Genomic DNA, 16,163 nt, shown 5'->3' on the forward strand with positions numbered 1-16,163 from the left:
GTGCAAACATTGGTGTGTAAATATTCAGCCAGAGTCAGAAGCTGAGGACAACGCTAACAAACTGGGTTGGTCAGGGCTCCTTGGTTTGAAGCCAGCACCAGGCACAGAGCACCGGCCTTGCCTGGGCATCTCATGCGAGGTCACTGGGTGCCTCTGCCCCTCCATGGCCAGTGCTCTCCCCTAATGCTGGCCCTCTTTTACATCCACCATCGTCCTCCGTCCCCACACAAGGTCTGTGCATACCGTGCCACGTGTGCATGCTTCAGGTCACTACTCAAACATCGCTGCCCCAGAGAGCCTGCCTCGGCCTCCACACTAGGTCAGGGCCCCTGTTGTAATGCTCTTACCGGTGTGCTGTATTGTCCTTCATAGCACTTGTCAAAGCTCGCAATTAACCTTGTGAATTTTTTTTCTCTAATGTCATCTCCTCCTCAACAGACTGCGAGCTCCTTGAGAACGACACCCATCATTGTACTCATAGCACACAGCAGAGTTCTTGGCACGTGGAGAGTATTTAATAACTGTTTGTTCAGACACTGACGCTGAGTGTTTAAGGACAGGCCCTTTAGTAAATGCCTTCGTTTGTTGAATGAGCTCAGGAAGAGACTGAGCTCAGGGAGGGAGGCTGAACAGGAGCAGTGAGACAGCTGTAACCCGGAGAATCCAATGTGAGAAAAACTGGAGGGAGGAAATCGGATCTTCTAAGTAGGAGGCAAATCACTGCTAGTGTCAAGTGCAATGACTGAGACAAATCATACCAATAGGACAGTTACATGGTGATTACAGAGGAGGCACTTAGCTTATTTCCATTTCGCAGAGAATGTTTTCTTTCTCTAATGTAAATTCCTTCCCATGTCATTCACAGACAATTTCCATGTAATGTTATGTTCATATTCATATAGGATGTGGAACTTATTTTTGAAAAACTTTTAGAGATGTTAAAATTATATCTCACCAAAAAAAAAAAAAAAAAAAAAGAGACCGTAGGAGAAAGCACTTCAGAAACTTACATTTTAGACCAGGGGTGTCCAAACTGCGGCCCGCGGGCCAACTGTGGCCCGCAATCCATTGTTAATTGGCCCGAAGCAAATTCCAAAATTATATTTAGTTCACTTAAATAAACCAGGTGAGGCAATACGTACTTCACCTCAATTGAGTGGCCGGCTGTTTGTGTATTTTACCGCATATGGCCCTTGGTGGAAAACGTTGAAAAAAGTTTGGACACCCCTGTAATCTAGACAAACAGAATACAAGCACTGTTATCCTTTTTCAAAAAGAAAATCTAACTTCCCAGACTCATTTCTTCAAGGCAAAAGCACTAGCACTTTCTCCAAACTGTGGCCCCAGGCACCTACTTCTTATGCTTTAATATAAATAGCCCCCTCTGGAGGTCTCCTTATTCTCCACGGAAAGGACAGGCTACTTATATGCAGAGAATAGGCCTTTCTGACCTCTGCTGAATTTGAACAGACTTAAGCTACTTTTAGCCACAGAACTGAGCGCGTATGGTTATGTCTCTCGTAGAAAAGTTTGTTAGCTAATGATTTCTAATGTAAAAATGTAGGGCAGTTTTGCTATTTCTCGGGTTGGTCAGTCTTGACTTCATGAATACACACATTAGGTATCATTCTGTGAACTGTGTTTTTGGAGACAAGGGAGATGAATAGGAAAGAGAGAAAAGAAATTATATAAATCTGAAACTGGGGACAACACAGCTAGTTCATTTTATTTATTCATGTTTCTTTATTGTGTCTCCCTGAGGAAGAAAAGATATGATTACTTCTTCTTCTCTTTGTATACAAATATGCAAATTGGGGCAGCCAACAATCTTCTAATTTCTCCTCTGGTGTGAGAACTACCCCAAATATGGGAGAACATTAGCAATGATTCAGTCATTCGTTTATTCAGCAAATATGAATATTTCATAGGTGCACAGTCTGCCAAGCCAGCTCTCAGACAAATCAAGAAAGAGTGAAATTAGTGAATTCTACCAAGCCTTCAAAGAGGATCTAATACCAATCCTGCTCAAACTCTTCCAAAAAATTGAAGAAGAGACAGTACTCCCTAACTCACTTTATGAGGCCAACATTACCCTGATACCAAAACCTGGTAAGGACAGCACAAAAAAAGAAAGCTACAGACCAATATCTCTGATGAATACAGATGCAAAAATCCTACATAAAATTCTAGCAAATCGAATACAACAATGCATTAAAAAGATTATTCATCACGACCAAGTGGGGTTCATCCCCGGGGCACAAGGATGGTTCAACATACGCAAATCCATCAATGTGATACATCACATAAACAAAATAAAGGACAAAAATCATATGATTATATCAATTGATGCAGAAAAAGCATTTGACAGAATACAACATCCATTTATGGTTAAAACACTTAATAAAATAGGTATAGAAGGAAAATACCTTAACACAATAAGGCCATATATGACAAGCCCTCTGCTAATCTCATAATTAATGGTGAAAAACTGAAGCCCTTTGCTCTACGTTCAGGAACACGACAGGGCTGTCCCCTATCACCTCTGCTTTTCAACATAGTGTTGGAAGTCCTTGCCAGAGCAATCAGGCAAGAGAAAGAAATAAAAGGCATCCAAATTGGGAATGAAGAAGTTAAATTATCACTCTTTGCAGATGACATGATGCTATATATAGAAAACCCTAAAGACTCCACCAAAAAGCTATTAGAAACAATCAATGAATACAATAAAGTTTCTGGCTACAAAATCAACGTACAAAAGTCCATTGCCTTCCTATATACTAACAATGAAATCTCAGAAAAAGAAATACAAAAAACAATTCCTTTTGCAATTGCAGCAAAAAGAATAAAATACCTAGTAATAAACTTAACCAAGGACGTGAAAGACCTATATGCTGAAAACTATAAGACATTTTTGAAAGAAATTGAAGAAGACACAAAGAAATGGAAAGACATTCCGTGCTCATGGATTGGAAGAATCAACATAGTTAAAATGGCCATATTACCCAAAGCAATATACAGATTCAATGCAATCCCCATCAAAATCCCAATGGCATATTTTAAAGAAATAGAACAAAAAATCATCAGATTTGTTTGGAACCACAAAAGACCCCAAATAGCCAAAGCAATCTTAAGAAAAAAGAACAATAATGGAGGTATCACACTTCCTGACTTTGGCTTGTACTACAGGGCTACAATAATCAAAACAGCATGGTATTGGCAGAAAAACAGACACATAGACCAATGGAATAGAATTGAGAACCCAGAAATAAAACCACATAAATATGGACAGATAATTTTTGACAAAGAAGCTAAAAACGTACAATGGAGGAAAGACAGCCTCTTCAATAAATGGTGCTGGGAGAATTGGATAGCCATGTGCAAAAGAATGAAACTGGACTGCTATTTGTCACCATGTACCAAAGTTAATTCAAAATGGATCAAAGACTTAAGCATAAGACCTGACACAATAAACTGCATAGAAGAAAACATAGCTACTAAACTTATGGACCTTGGGTTCAAAGAGCATTTTATGAATTTGACTCCAAAGGCAATGGAAGTAAAAGCTAAAATAAACGAATGGGACTATATGAAACTTAAAAGCTTCTGCACAGCAAAAGAAACCATCAACAAAATAAAGAGGCCACCAACTGAGTGGGAGAAGATTTTTGCAAACAGTGCCTCCGATAAGGGGCTAATATCCAGAGTATACAAGGAACTCATGCAACTCAACAACAAAAAAACAAACAACCCAATTGAAAAATGGGCAGAGGAGTTGAAGAGACATTTCTCCAAAGAGGACATACAAATGGCAAATAGACATATGAAAAAATGCTCAACATCACTAATCATCAGAGAAATGCAAATCAAAACCACAATGAGATATCACCTCACCCCAGTCAGAATGGCTATCATCAACAAGACAAATAGTAACAAGTATTGGAGAGGCTGTGGAGAAAAAGGAACCCTCATACACTGTTGGTGGGAATGCAGACTGGTACAGCCATTATCGAAGGCAGTGCGGAGGTTCCTCAAAAAATTACGAATAGAATTGTCATATGACCCAGCAATCCCTCTCCTGGGTATCTACCCAAAAAATCTGAAAACATTTATACATAAAGACACGTGTGCTCCAATGTTCATTGCAGCTTTGTTTACGGTGGCCAAGACATGGAAACAACCAAAATGTCCTTTGATAGATGAATGGATAAAGAAGTTGTGGTATATATACACAATGGAATACTACTCGGCGGTAAGAAAAGACGATATAGGAACATTTGTGACAACATGGATGGATCTTGAAAGTGTAATGCTGAGCGAAATAAGTCAGACAGAAAAAGCAGAGAACCATATGATTTCACTGATATGTGGTATATAAACCAAAAACAACAAAAGAACAAGACAAACAAATGAGAAACAGAAACTCATAGACACAGACAATAGTTTAGTGGTTACCAGAGGGTAAGGGGGGTGGGAGGTGGGGGGTGGGAGATGAAGGTAAGGGGGATCAAATATATGGTGATGGAAGGAGAACTGACTCTGGGTGATGAACACACAATGGGATTTATAGATGACATAATACAAAATTGTACACCTGAAATCTATGTAATGTTACTAACAATTCTCTCCCCAATAAATTTAATTTAAAAAAAAGAGTGAAAAAACACTTTAAGCATTTTACCATAAAATCTGTTCTTTAACCATAATATGTTTTATCGTTATTTTTCCAAAATAACAAATCTGTAATGAGCTTTTTTTATATTTTTATCAGAAATAATGATTATTTTTTTAGTTTAGTTAAAAATGTCTATAAACACATAGCTGTGTCTACATAGAGGAGACGGACACAGCAATAACCCAATATCTGTCCCTAGTGTCCCCCCAGCCCTTAAAACTTAGAGAAATGTGTGGCCATTGTGACAGTAGCAGGGCTCTTAGTATGTATATAAGGAAGAACTAAATAAATATGCGCATATAGGTAACAAAACTCATAGGCTGGAAAGACATTCTTGAAGTAATTTTGTATAATGCTGGCATCCACCCGCCTAGAGAAAAACATACACTAAGTGGTCTTCTAGCCCCCAGGACACTGCCACGGGCCCCTGGAGGGTTCCCTGGACACCACCAGTGTTCTGACTCTCGCCCCATTCTTGTTTCTTCCACTCAGAAACTATATTGGATTGTAAGCAAATGAGAATCACATTTGAGAGATAACTTTGAATCTGCTCGAGTTTATTTCCTCTCAAATACACGTTCTTAAAGTTCACCACTTTATTTTTCGTAACAAATCACTCCAGGCGTTGTGCACAGCTGCTGAAATTCACTGCAGGGGCGTTTGCTCTCATTGAGATGGCCCACTCCACTTTCCACCAGCTCTGACCGTTAGCCACGTCTTCCTGACAGTGGACTGAAATGTGTCTCCCTGCCTTACTTCTACCTTGTGAGACAGAGTCTAAACCATCTGCTATATACGTGTAGGGCGGGTCTTCAGCCTTTTAAAAATAATCACTGCTCTCCCTGCACTTCGTATACACCTCCATTTCGTCAGAGGACATGGTTTTGAGTCTTGGCCAACCAGGCTCTGGTCTGTGAAAGCACCCCTATTCGCCTACATCCTTCACTCGTCCAGTATTTACTGAGCACCTGCTTTACACCAGGTGTGTGTGGGATGCAGCCATCTTACGCCCAGAACCGACATTATATTCAAAGTACGAACTATCAGTTTCTTGTTCTAGATCATGATTGAAAGGGGTGGGAAGAGGGTGATACCTGCCTAAGTGTGGGGAACAGCGTATGAGACTCAAACCACATCCCCTTGCCCTGCCCCCCATCCTAAGAGTCTGACGTATTCTCTTAGGGAAGCACACTTTGACAATTACTGTAGTTAGTGATTCGTGGCAATGTACATAGAATTTCTCATTAGTATTTCAGATGAGAAAAAAATGAGAGTTACTGTTCTAGAGTCTACATTTCCATTAATGCAGCTTAAAATTATGTTAGCTTTTTTGGAAGTTGAATGACACTGTTGGATAGATACTGAGCATATTGTTCACTAAAATCGTAAAGCTTTTCCAAATATTTTGTTGCTAAACCATATCTTTGCCCCAGAAGCCAGACTAATCATTTATCCCTGTAAACTTCATTCTATTTGTATTATTACAGTGTGCTAAAGTCATTTCAACTGCTAATGCTGTCATCCACTTGTTACCTGTAAGCATGGGAACCATTTCTGTTTTATTTTGTTTTACTGCTGTATTTTTTTTTTTTTTTAAGATTTTGTTGAGGAAGGGGAACAGGACTTTATTGGGGAATAGTGTGTACTTCCAGGTCTTTTTCCAAGTCAAGTTGTTGTCCTTTCAGTCTTAGTTGTGGAGGGCTCAGCTCCAGGTCCAGTTCCCGTTGTTAGTTGCAGGGGGCACAGCCCACCATCCCTTGTGGGTCTCAAGGTGTCGAACCGGCAACCTTGTGGTTGAGAGCCCATTGGACCATGTGGGAATCGAACTGGCAGCCTTCGGAGTTAGGAGCACGGAGCTCCAACTGCCTGGGCCACCAGGCCGGCCCTCACTGCTGTATTTCTTGCACCCATGACAATTTTTTCTTTACAATGAATGTTATCTACAGAGCAGATAAACATGCCACCCATATTTTTGTTCAAATCATTGAAAAGACGAGAACTGATCGATCTGAGTACAGTCAGTCTCCTAAAGCATGCCAACCACCAACTCCAGGAATGGGTAACCAGGAAGGACCCACGAGGCCTGGTCATTCAGCCCCTTTGTAATCTGGCTCTTTTTGCTGCTTTTACACCGTCATAAAAACACCAAGAAAAGCCCATCCTTCTCCCTGCTCAAAGTTCATTAATGCCACAACTGTCATACTTTTCCAACCTAGTCTAGTAATCCAGTCCAAGAAGAAAGTTAGATGGATTTCTTCTTAGTAAATCCATGCAGCATCCTAGTAAACAGTGTTTGTTCCTTTTATGTTAAAACAAGACTTTAAGCCCTTTAATAGGGCATCATGGAAATTGTCGTTCAATATTTTCATCCTTTTTTTCCCCAAAAAAGTAAACAAGCCATCAGAGCCTAATACGATGTATAAGGAAATCTGTTAACACTTAGACCTGTGAAGATTAAAAAGAGGAGACTAGCATCTCCTTTCATATAAACTATAGGGGATTAAGAGAGAATGAGAAGTTGCAGTCACTTTTCTCCCAAAAACCAAAAGAACCCACTGGCGACTCTGGCCCTGAATCTACAGTAACCGTACCGCTCCGTATTGCTGATGCCTGCTTACCGCACACCCATCACGTGCGGGCGCTGGACCAGCATTATGCATTTATTATCTCATACAGTCCAACAACCCTGCTGGGTAGACAGCATCCTCTTCCCAAAGACAGAGCTGTGATAGAAGTGAAACAGCTCGCCCAGAGTCACGGAGTGGACATTGGCCCCGCAGACTTTCAGATCAGGTCTGCCGTATGCCAGATTCCTTCTACTCGCGACATTTAGCCCTGGAAGCCGCAGAACCGTGATTTGACATCTCTTCCATTGGCCGACAGCAATTGAGCAGTTGCCTTTATAGGTTCTCTGAGTGCCCTGGGATGTAACGCATCTGGGCCAAGAGACTCAAACTCACTTCACTATAAACAGCGAGTTCAAAATATATACGTGGTCTGACAGTTCGTGAACTTGTTACAACGCTGTTGTTAACCTTTTTTGATATCAGAGGGATTATTCATTTGAATTTGTACCAACTGGACAGTTAACCAACTTTACTATTTGGAAGTGCTGAAAAGGCTGCGTGAAATAGTTAGACGACCTGAACTTTTCGCGAACAATTCATGGCTCTTGCATCACGACAGCTCACATCACCAGCTCACATGGCCCTGTCTGTGAGAGAGTTTTTAGCCAGTAAACAGACAACTGTATTGGAACACCCTCCCTACTCACCTGATCTGTCCCCCAATGACTTCTTTCTTTACCCGAAGATAAAGGAAATACTGAAAGGAAGACATTTTGATGACATTCAGGACATCAAGGGTAATACGACAACAGCTCTGATGGCCATTCCAGAAAAAAAGTTCCAAAATTGCTTTGAAGGGTGGACTAGGGGCTGGTGTCGGTGCATAGCTTCCCAAGGGGAGTATTTCAAAGGTGACCATAGTGATATTCAGCAATGAGGTATTATCATGCAGGGTGACAGGCGGGGGTCTCTCAGCTCCCGCTCCCCACATTAGACCACAGGACGTGGTGAGGCCAAAAAGGAACACCCACGGAGCCATTAGGGGAGTCACACCACTATAGTCTCGCTGGAGGCTGGTTGGAGACACAGGAAGCAGGAGCCACAGTGTGGATGGCGGGATCCGCAACCTGCCATCCACTTGTTTCTGCCAACCAACCTTACTTGCCAGCTCCATCCGCCGTGCTAACTGCAATCCGCACTTCCCAGCTCAGCCACCATCTTCTTGCTAGCCCCCCTTTTTCTGCTAGCGTAGCCACGGCAATTATATTAGCGGCCAATGGCTCACTGGTTACAGCTGACAGCCAACTAGCCACAGCTGATGGCCATCCAATCACAGTTGATGGCCATTTACTACCTGAGCCAGCACCTTTCCACGTGAGACCGAGAGCCTGGAAACTGTACTCCTAGCTCTGTCCCCACAGGTATATAGCACTTTTTCTAGGATGAGTTCCCGAACTTAATTGTCCAACCTCGTATCTATTTTATATATACATAAAATAGCTACCAAAAACACATATGTTAATTTGTGTTTAGCAACTGTAAAGTGTTTGATACAATCCTGTATGATTTCCTGGGACCGGGGACCAGATGAGGCCAAGACATGATCACCAGTAAAGCTGGCGCAGAGCCGCAGCGAGCAGGGAAAGGAGGGAAGTGCCGTGGGGCTCCCACAGGGCGGAGGGGAACACCACAGAAGATTGGCTTCAGGAGGAAATCGTTTCACACTAGTGATAATCCTGAAATTAGAACCACCAGCCAGATTAGTGGGTAAAATAACCCTATTTAACCCATAATTGTAAATACTAAAAACTCAGCCATGTACTGTAAGCCGAGTCGTAGTGAGAGTACCAGGCAGGATACATTCGTGTTAATTAGGAATGAAGGTACACAGGATTTTTTTTAATCTTTGCTATTTAATTTTGGAAATACCACATTGCTTGACTTATTTGTAAAAAGTAACCAGATTTATTATGTTTTCTATCACAGAAATACTGATTTGAAGATTTTGCATCAATTTAAAGTCTTAAAGACATTAGTCCTCATTCTAGTCATTATCAAGAAATAATGTGATTTTAAACAATTCTCTTTAACTTTCCAAGCAATGTCAGGATATAGAGAGAATTGTTATTCAAGTTCCTGGTAGCAATGCTATTTTGTTTGCTCATATGTGCATATATTTTATCTGTAAATGGTGTGTGTGTGCGTGTCCACATGTGTGCTACGTAAACATGTATGATGCTAAGTTAACGTATTCCATTCTCCCCAGGAGGCAGGGACTGACCACAAGCTGACTGTTACTCGTTATCCATTAGGTTATCTTGTGCATTAACATAATGTTTGAAGCCAAGATTATTAGCTCTGCTTTATAGAACTCATTAACCTGAAGTTCACATGTATAACCCTCAGTACTTAAAACAAACCAATTACTTTGTGTGAACTACTTTTATATTCTGAGACTCCCAGCTCTACCACCTAGTTACTTTGAGCAAGTAACTTAATTTTCGTGCCTCAGTTTCCTCATCTGCAAATCAGATAATAGTGCCTACCTCACATGTTGCGGGGTGTAAATGAATTAATAATATACATAAAATACAGATGGGTGCCTGCCATGTGATAAGCCCTTTGTAATTATCTGCAAAAGCCTGTAGGTTCCCCTGAAGGCTACGTGGAATGATAGAATCAGTTTTTAATTGCAGAAGTTATCACTATGGAGATAGCTTTGGCAAGGTTGCAGCTAATGGGGAGGAGGAGGGATTAATTTCAGCAAGACTCGAGTCAAGGAAACAAGAGGCTGTTGCAATAATCAAGGCAAGAAATGATGAGGCTTGAACTCGATGGCAAGTGGTAGTGAGATTTAGACAAGTGAAAAATTCCGAAGAGACAGTAAATGCAGTACGCAGACCAGGAGCGCATTTGGCTGTGGGAGTTGAAGAAGAAAGAACTCACTAAGGACGCCCAGGTTTCAGGCGTGGGTGACCTCTCTACGGCAGGAGACAGACAAGAATGAGTTCCGAAATCTCCAGCACCTGCGTGCATCCAAGAAGACACGCCCAACAAGCTGTCCAGGAGAACCCGGGAAAAGCTGGACTGCACAGGTTATCAGACTCAGCAGTGGAGACAATAGCTGCAGTCAAGGAAGGAGGTAACACTCTTTTTTAATCCTTTTTCTCAATAACCAAGCGATTAAAGCTCTTCTGTGTCACACCAGACTAGAACACCTCATCTAATGCAGTTCTGAGCATTAAAGAGAAATCATGTTGAAGATTGCAACCTTGAAGTTAATTGCAAAGTTTGCTGCAGATGGCTAATGTTTTGAAGGTAGAAACCGTTTTCTAAGTGATCTGGATAAAAACACGAACGTGAGTCCCTGATGCCACATTTCCCATCACATACTGCACAAGCCAACAACAAGCCCTTCCTTTGGCTCCTGGGGACTTAATTTCCCCAGGGAACTATTGTGGTTATTCAACTTTAAGACCTTGTAGGAAGAATCACAGTTATTTCTCTCTGGGGTCTTACTCAGAGCAAGCAACACGGAAGTAAATAGTCACTAAGGAGGAACAAGCTTTCAGCCAAATGTATGAACAATTCATGTAAAAAAATACAATAACGCTGGCCAAATTTTGACAGAAATTATAAATTAGGGATAGTGGCACTACGCTGTTGTGGCTCCTGGGCATCGCCATGTCCCTGAGAAGGCACCACCCACACCTGCTTTGCGTCCCCAACACAAAGAAAGGCGCATTCCACTATCCAGTTTCCACATGTAGTGACTGAAGGCTGTGTCGGGCTGGGAGAACCACGCAGGCCCAGCCCCGCCGACACCAGCGCCGTGTCCTGGACACGTCTTCTGTGCAGAATGCATGTAGTAGCTTTGTTTTGCCCTTGAGTTCCAGAATTCCGTGATCAAAAGAACACATTTAATGAAACTGCTCTTTGAAAAATTGTTTTTTTAAAGAGCTTTATAAATACAATCTTCCTGTGGTTCAGAAATAACTCTTGCCTCAGAAGGCTCATCAGTCAACATTATGTTGGAGACACAGCTTGTTCCTAATCATAAAACAGCCTACCTAACCTACAGTGCAGTCTTTAAACCCAGCTCTGACTCTAAAATGTAAGTTGTTTCAACAACTGTCGTGCGGGAGACCCTGCTCGCTGCGCCATTTGTCGTGCGGGGCGGCCTGCGGGGTCTCTGCTCCCGCTCCCCACACAAGAACACAGGATATGGTGAGGCCAAAAAGGAACACCCACGGAGCCATAGGTAGGGGAGTCACACCACTATAGTCTCACTGGAGGCTGGGCCCACCAGATGCGCGACCTACCGTCAGCCTTTCCGCCAACCGATCGACGACTCTCCTCCACTCTCCTGGGCTCTGTTCCTCTGCTCTCTTCCGCTCTCCTCCGCTCTCCTCCGTAGCCGCAGCAGTTATACCAGCGGCCAATCGGCTAACCGGCCACAGCCCACGGCCAATCAGCCACAGCCGACGGCCATCCACCACCCGAGCCAGCACCCCTCCACGTGAGGCCGAGAGCCTGTAAACTACTTCCTGGGGCTCTGTCCCCACAACAACTGCTTGTTTTCAGACCTAAAACGATTCTGGAATGTGCTCCAGGTGGGGAAGACAAAAAGCAAACGTGACGTCCTTCAGGGTCTCCCCATCAGAGCTGACGCAGAGGGATCTGGGCTCTCTCATTCTGTCCTGTTACTGCAGTTCGCGTCTGTCACCTAAACGGTGACGCAGTCATGCACACCGATTCAGGACTAAGTCACATACATCCTAAACACGAGCAAAGGCAGATTTCAAAAGACACTTAAAATGTATTGCAAAATGTACAGCATTTATTCACATACAGACAAAAAGGCACAAATCCTACTAAATAGTTCAACAAAAAAATACAGCTGTCCTCAACTAGTTTTATAAATACTTTCAAAAAGGGGATAGAAATAAATACAGGATTGGGCCATGTCATATAAAATAGTCATCTCTACATATATTTTGTTTAATTTCTGATTTGTAACTCTTCATGCACCTTTTTTTTTTCAATTTTAGTTGAATGGACACCAAGCTAGGCACATAGTGAAAAATCCTCTGTACAAGGTTACAAATGTAATGACAAGTTTGTCCATTTCAAAATAATTAAGATTTGTACACAACACATAGAACCCTTCATTTAGATTTTGTGTTTATAACCTAACAAATGACATTCCAGGCAACTTTACAAAAGTTTAACTAGCCTACATTTTGACATAATACATTGATCATAATCAAAGATACTTCTTGGTCAGGATGCACAAGGAAAGATAACGCTTAAAAAAAAAAAAAAGTAAAGAAGAGCAAATGGTTCCATCCTAAGAGTGCAAGTGGGTGGGTTGGGTGGGTGGGTTGCTGCGTGTGGTGGCCTCATACAGAGTTCCCAGCAGGACAGGAAACTAACTTACAAAGCTATCATTACACTGTCAGAGAAACCGTGCTCTGTACCATTTGCATTTCAAAGCAGGAATAAAAAGTGTGGGCTTTTCATTTTTGTGTTTTGTTTTTGTGTGGGGTTTCTTTATATATTTTTGTTGTTTTGTTTTTTTGGTTCAGCATAACTTGGAACGTTTGAAAGCTTTTCAACCTAAATGTGGGGGAAAAACAGGTAAGGCATTATTTTTGCACAAAACTAGCATTCCTAATAGTGCAAATGAATCTGGTACCTCTTGAAATGGTGAGAGGTCATATACTTCCTAGAATTTAGATTTTCTTTCTATGGCTTGACAAATTCTCTCTCTATATATTCTACTCTCACCCAGAGCTGTTGCTGTAGTCAAAAGATAACTGTAGATAGAGTCCACCTTCTTCTGTATTCAGCAAAAGGTTTCTGCTCATCTGCAAACAGTCTGACTTTTAAATTCGGCTATGAGTGAAGGTACAGCTTGGATTCGTAAGAAACTTCTCATACATGGAGCAACAGCATATCTGGACAGCAGTCGTTCAAAATGAGCCCCAGAGCTCAAAAATAGTCAATCTAAAAACCTGGGTCATCCTTTCCCCTCCCCTGAATTAGCTACTAAAATGTATTCAAAAAGTTAAGACTTGGTTTGGAAATGTCATACATACAATGGGGATGCATCAGATCTACTATTTGATCATCTGATAAAACTTGCATAGCAAGATGGGATTCAATAAGCCTTTGCTGTTGTTGACAATCATCTGGAAGACTTGGAAGTTAACTACAGAACTCAAAGCATCATTCATTAAGTATCAGAATGTCCCTGCCACATGGACACAGATGTAGAAATGAATCAGGAAGCTGAATACTGATACAAACTAACGGGTAATTTAGGGGGAGTTGGGCTTGTTCCAAGTGCCCATAATTCTAAATCTCATTGCTATTTAAACTTTCCTTAAGTTTCACAACTACATTGAATTCCAAAGAAAATGAACAGGACCTTAACACTATCCACTGTCTTAATACATACGCACTGCAGTGAGTGCAAAACAGAACATTGTACTCAAATTTAATGCTCAATTTATTATTGCTGATAACTTACTAGTTATTGCCATTTGCAATTAGAAAGTCCAAGTTACGAATTAGAGCCTAGAACTCTGACTCGAGAAAACCTATTACACTTCAATCTTTTTCCTGTATAAACTTGGTCAATGGTAAGAGGTTATCGCAACTTATTGCCTTTATATTGTTTTTAAAATATAACCTTTTTTTTTTCCGTTTCCTTAAGGAATCCGTCCATGTTGGAAGCCCGGGTTCCCTGATACATGTACTAGTAGTGGTTGGCTCTGGGAAATAGGCTTCACCGGAGTGTGGAAGTTCATCGCTTGAACTTGAGTAACTGTCGTATTGTTGGAAGCCAGATGGCCAGGTATTGCCCAAGGCCAGGGACATCCCAAGCTGGCCCAAAAGGCAGTGGTTGGGGAGGAGGGGAGGTCAGGAGGGCTGATAAAAATGGGGTCTCAGCTGCCCTTCTCACAGACAGACCTTTCTCATGGCTTCCCTCTCCGCCCGTCCCGGCTCCACAACGCACTCTGGGCTCCCAGCTTCACCCTATATCCCCAAGCTGCGGCAGCTCTCCTGGCCCTTCAGATCTCTAATGACCTTTTCCAAAATTCTCTCTTCCCCACCTGCTATATTTACACGAGTCCCCTAGAGTTCCTGAAGCTTCAGAGCCGCTGCCTAAGCACTGCAATGCAACAAAAACAGCCTGTGGGCCAAAGTAGCCGTATGACTTCAAGTTCTACCACAGTCCGAGAAAATAAGGTTTCTGGGCTATTAAATGGTACATGAGGGTTTCTCAAGAACCATATCTGAATCCATATATTCAGGTAACCAAGAGTTTGTGCTTTGGGAAGAATACAGAGGGCAATAAAAACTCATGAGGCTTATTTTAGCCTCGCCCTCTTTAAAAAACTCCATTCATTCTTATTTTAGTGTTTAATTCAGCTTCTAGTCTTAGCAGTGTCTTACGGTTACAATCTACTCTTGTGTTTCCTCAACAAGTTGCAAATAACACACACTTCTCACAACGATTTATAAATGACTCTGAAAAAAACAATTCAATCTGAATTGCGAGTCAACGCGTCTGTGTGGCTGGGGGCGCTGGTTTCTGCTGGCCCCCTCCCCGTGTCAGCGCTCCCGTCTGCCCCTCGGGGACAAGCCCGCCGAGCGTCCACACCGTCTCCGTTTCATCAAGAGGCCAAAATGCTTCTCCTGATGATGTCTGTCCTCCTGTTGATAGTGCTGCTGGCGTGTATACATTTCTTTTCGGACGCCTCACTCTCTGAGTCACTCATTTCTACATCGGGGACATAGCCGTCATTCTCGTTGTCAGATTTTAACTTGCTTTTTGCCCTCTCCTTGGCTGGAACTCGGCCTAAGCCCAAGTAGGGGTAGTCTGAGTGCTGGTGGCAGGCGCCCCCACGGACCTCGCCCTGCTGCTGCCGGTCCCCCTTCTTTGGAATCCGGAATCCTCCCCAGTTTTTCACGGGGCTGGCAGGTGTTGTAGGCACTTTGATTGCAGTCTGGTTATAGTTCACTTTGATTAGGGGGCCGCTGCACTTGGGCACCGTCTCCTTCCGCGCGCCCGGGGAAGCGGCAGCTCGGCCGTTGTCCACATGCCTCTGGGACACGTCTGTGGACCTGAGAGGCTTGTGACTCTGTTTGAAAGTTCGGTCCTTCACGTCTCCCTTACTGAGATCACAATGAAAACGAGGGTCTCTCCTGTTCCCGGGGTCTGGCGTCATCACACCGTTTTTCTGTTGGGCTGACATGAGACGTGCTTCTGCAAAGGTCTTTTCAAAACTCAAAAAGCTTTCGGGGACCCCCATCCCCTCCCTTCTCCCACATAGATCTGGTTGCTTCAGCAGGGTTTTGCCTTCGCTCCCAGCGCTATTCTGCAACAGATCTCGCTTATGGGGCTTTTTCAGCGAATGCACCAAGGAAGTACCCATTTGCTTCCTGAAGAACGCGGAATGCCACTTCAAGTCCTCTATCTTGGGGGCGTCAGGACCCACGGAAGGACTGTTGAACAGAAGCATGCTTCCCAGTGAGGAGGAGGCGCAGGAAGAAGAAGGCACACCTGCAGGCAGAACCACAAAGAAACATTACAGCGAAAGCAAACAAATCGAAAAACACAGCTCTAGCCCCTTGGCGGGGCCCTGTCAATGCGAATACCCCACCCACGGGACGACACACAACCAACCAGCTTCTGAAATTTTAGTTTTTATAGTAAAGATATGATCTGCCTTGAGAATCTGCATCCAGTCGGCATACTCATTGCGCTGTATTTTCTACAACAGCTGAAGTTCACGGAATTTTTTATGACACATCATCTTTTCACGGAAATGTATTTTCCTTCAGAACAACTGCTATGATTTTCAAAGGGGAATCCATGCAGAGTCTGGTGGTCAGGCGCTGACTGCCTCCCC

General features: G+C 42.8%; 1 protein-coding gene across 9 annotated transcripts in view; it reads right to left on the reverse strand.

The window, feature by feature from the left end:
* Nucleotides 1-12,057: 12,057 nt before the first annotated feature.
* Nucleotides 12,058-16,163, reverse strand: part of JADE1 (jade family PHD finger 1) — a 147,481-nt gene continuing 143,375 nt past the window's right edge. For all 9 annotated transcript variants that reach the window (XM_019749014.2, XM_074338532.1, XM_019749011.2 and 6 more), the window contains one exon: nt 12,058-15,814. In XM_019749014.2, coding sequence (XP_019604573.1) covers nt 14,925-15,814 — 890 coding nt within the window. In that variant the 3' untranslated portion in view covers nt 12,058-14,924. The remainder of the gene's footprint in view (nt 15,815-16,163) is intronic.

The sequence above is a fragment of the Rhinolophus sinicus genome, linkage group LG07 (genome assembly GCF_036562045.2).
Source record: "Rhinolophus sinicus isolate RSC01 linkage group LG07, ASM3656204v1, whole genome shotgun sequence".
In the NCBI taxonomy this organism is placed as follows: Eukaryota; Metazoa; Chordata; class Mammalia; order Chiroptera; family Rhinolophidae; genus Rhinolophus; species Rhinolophus sinicus.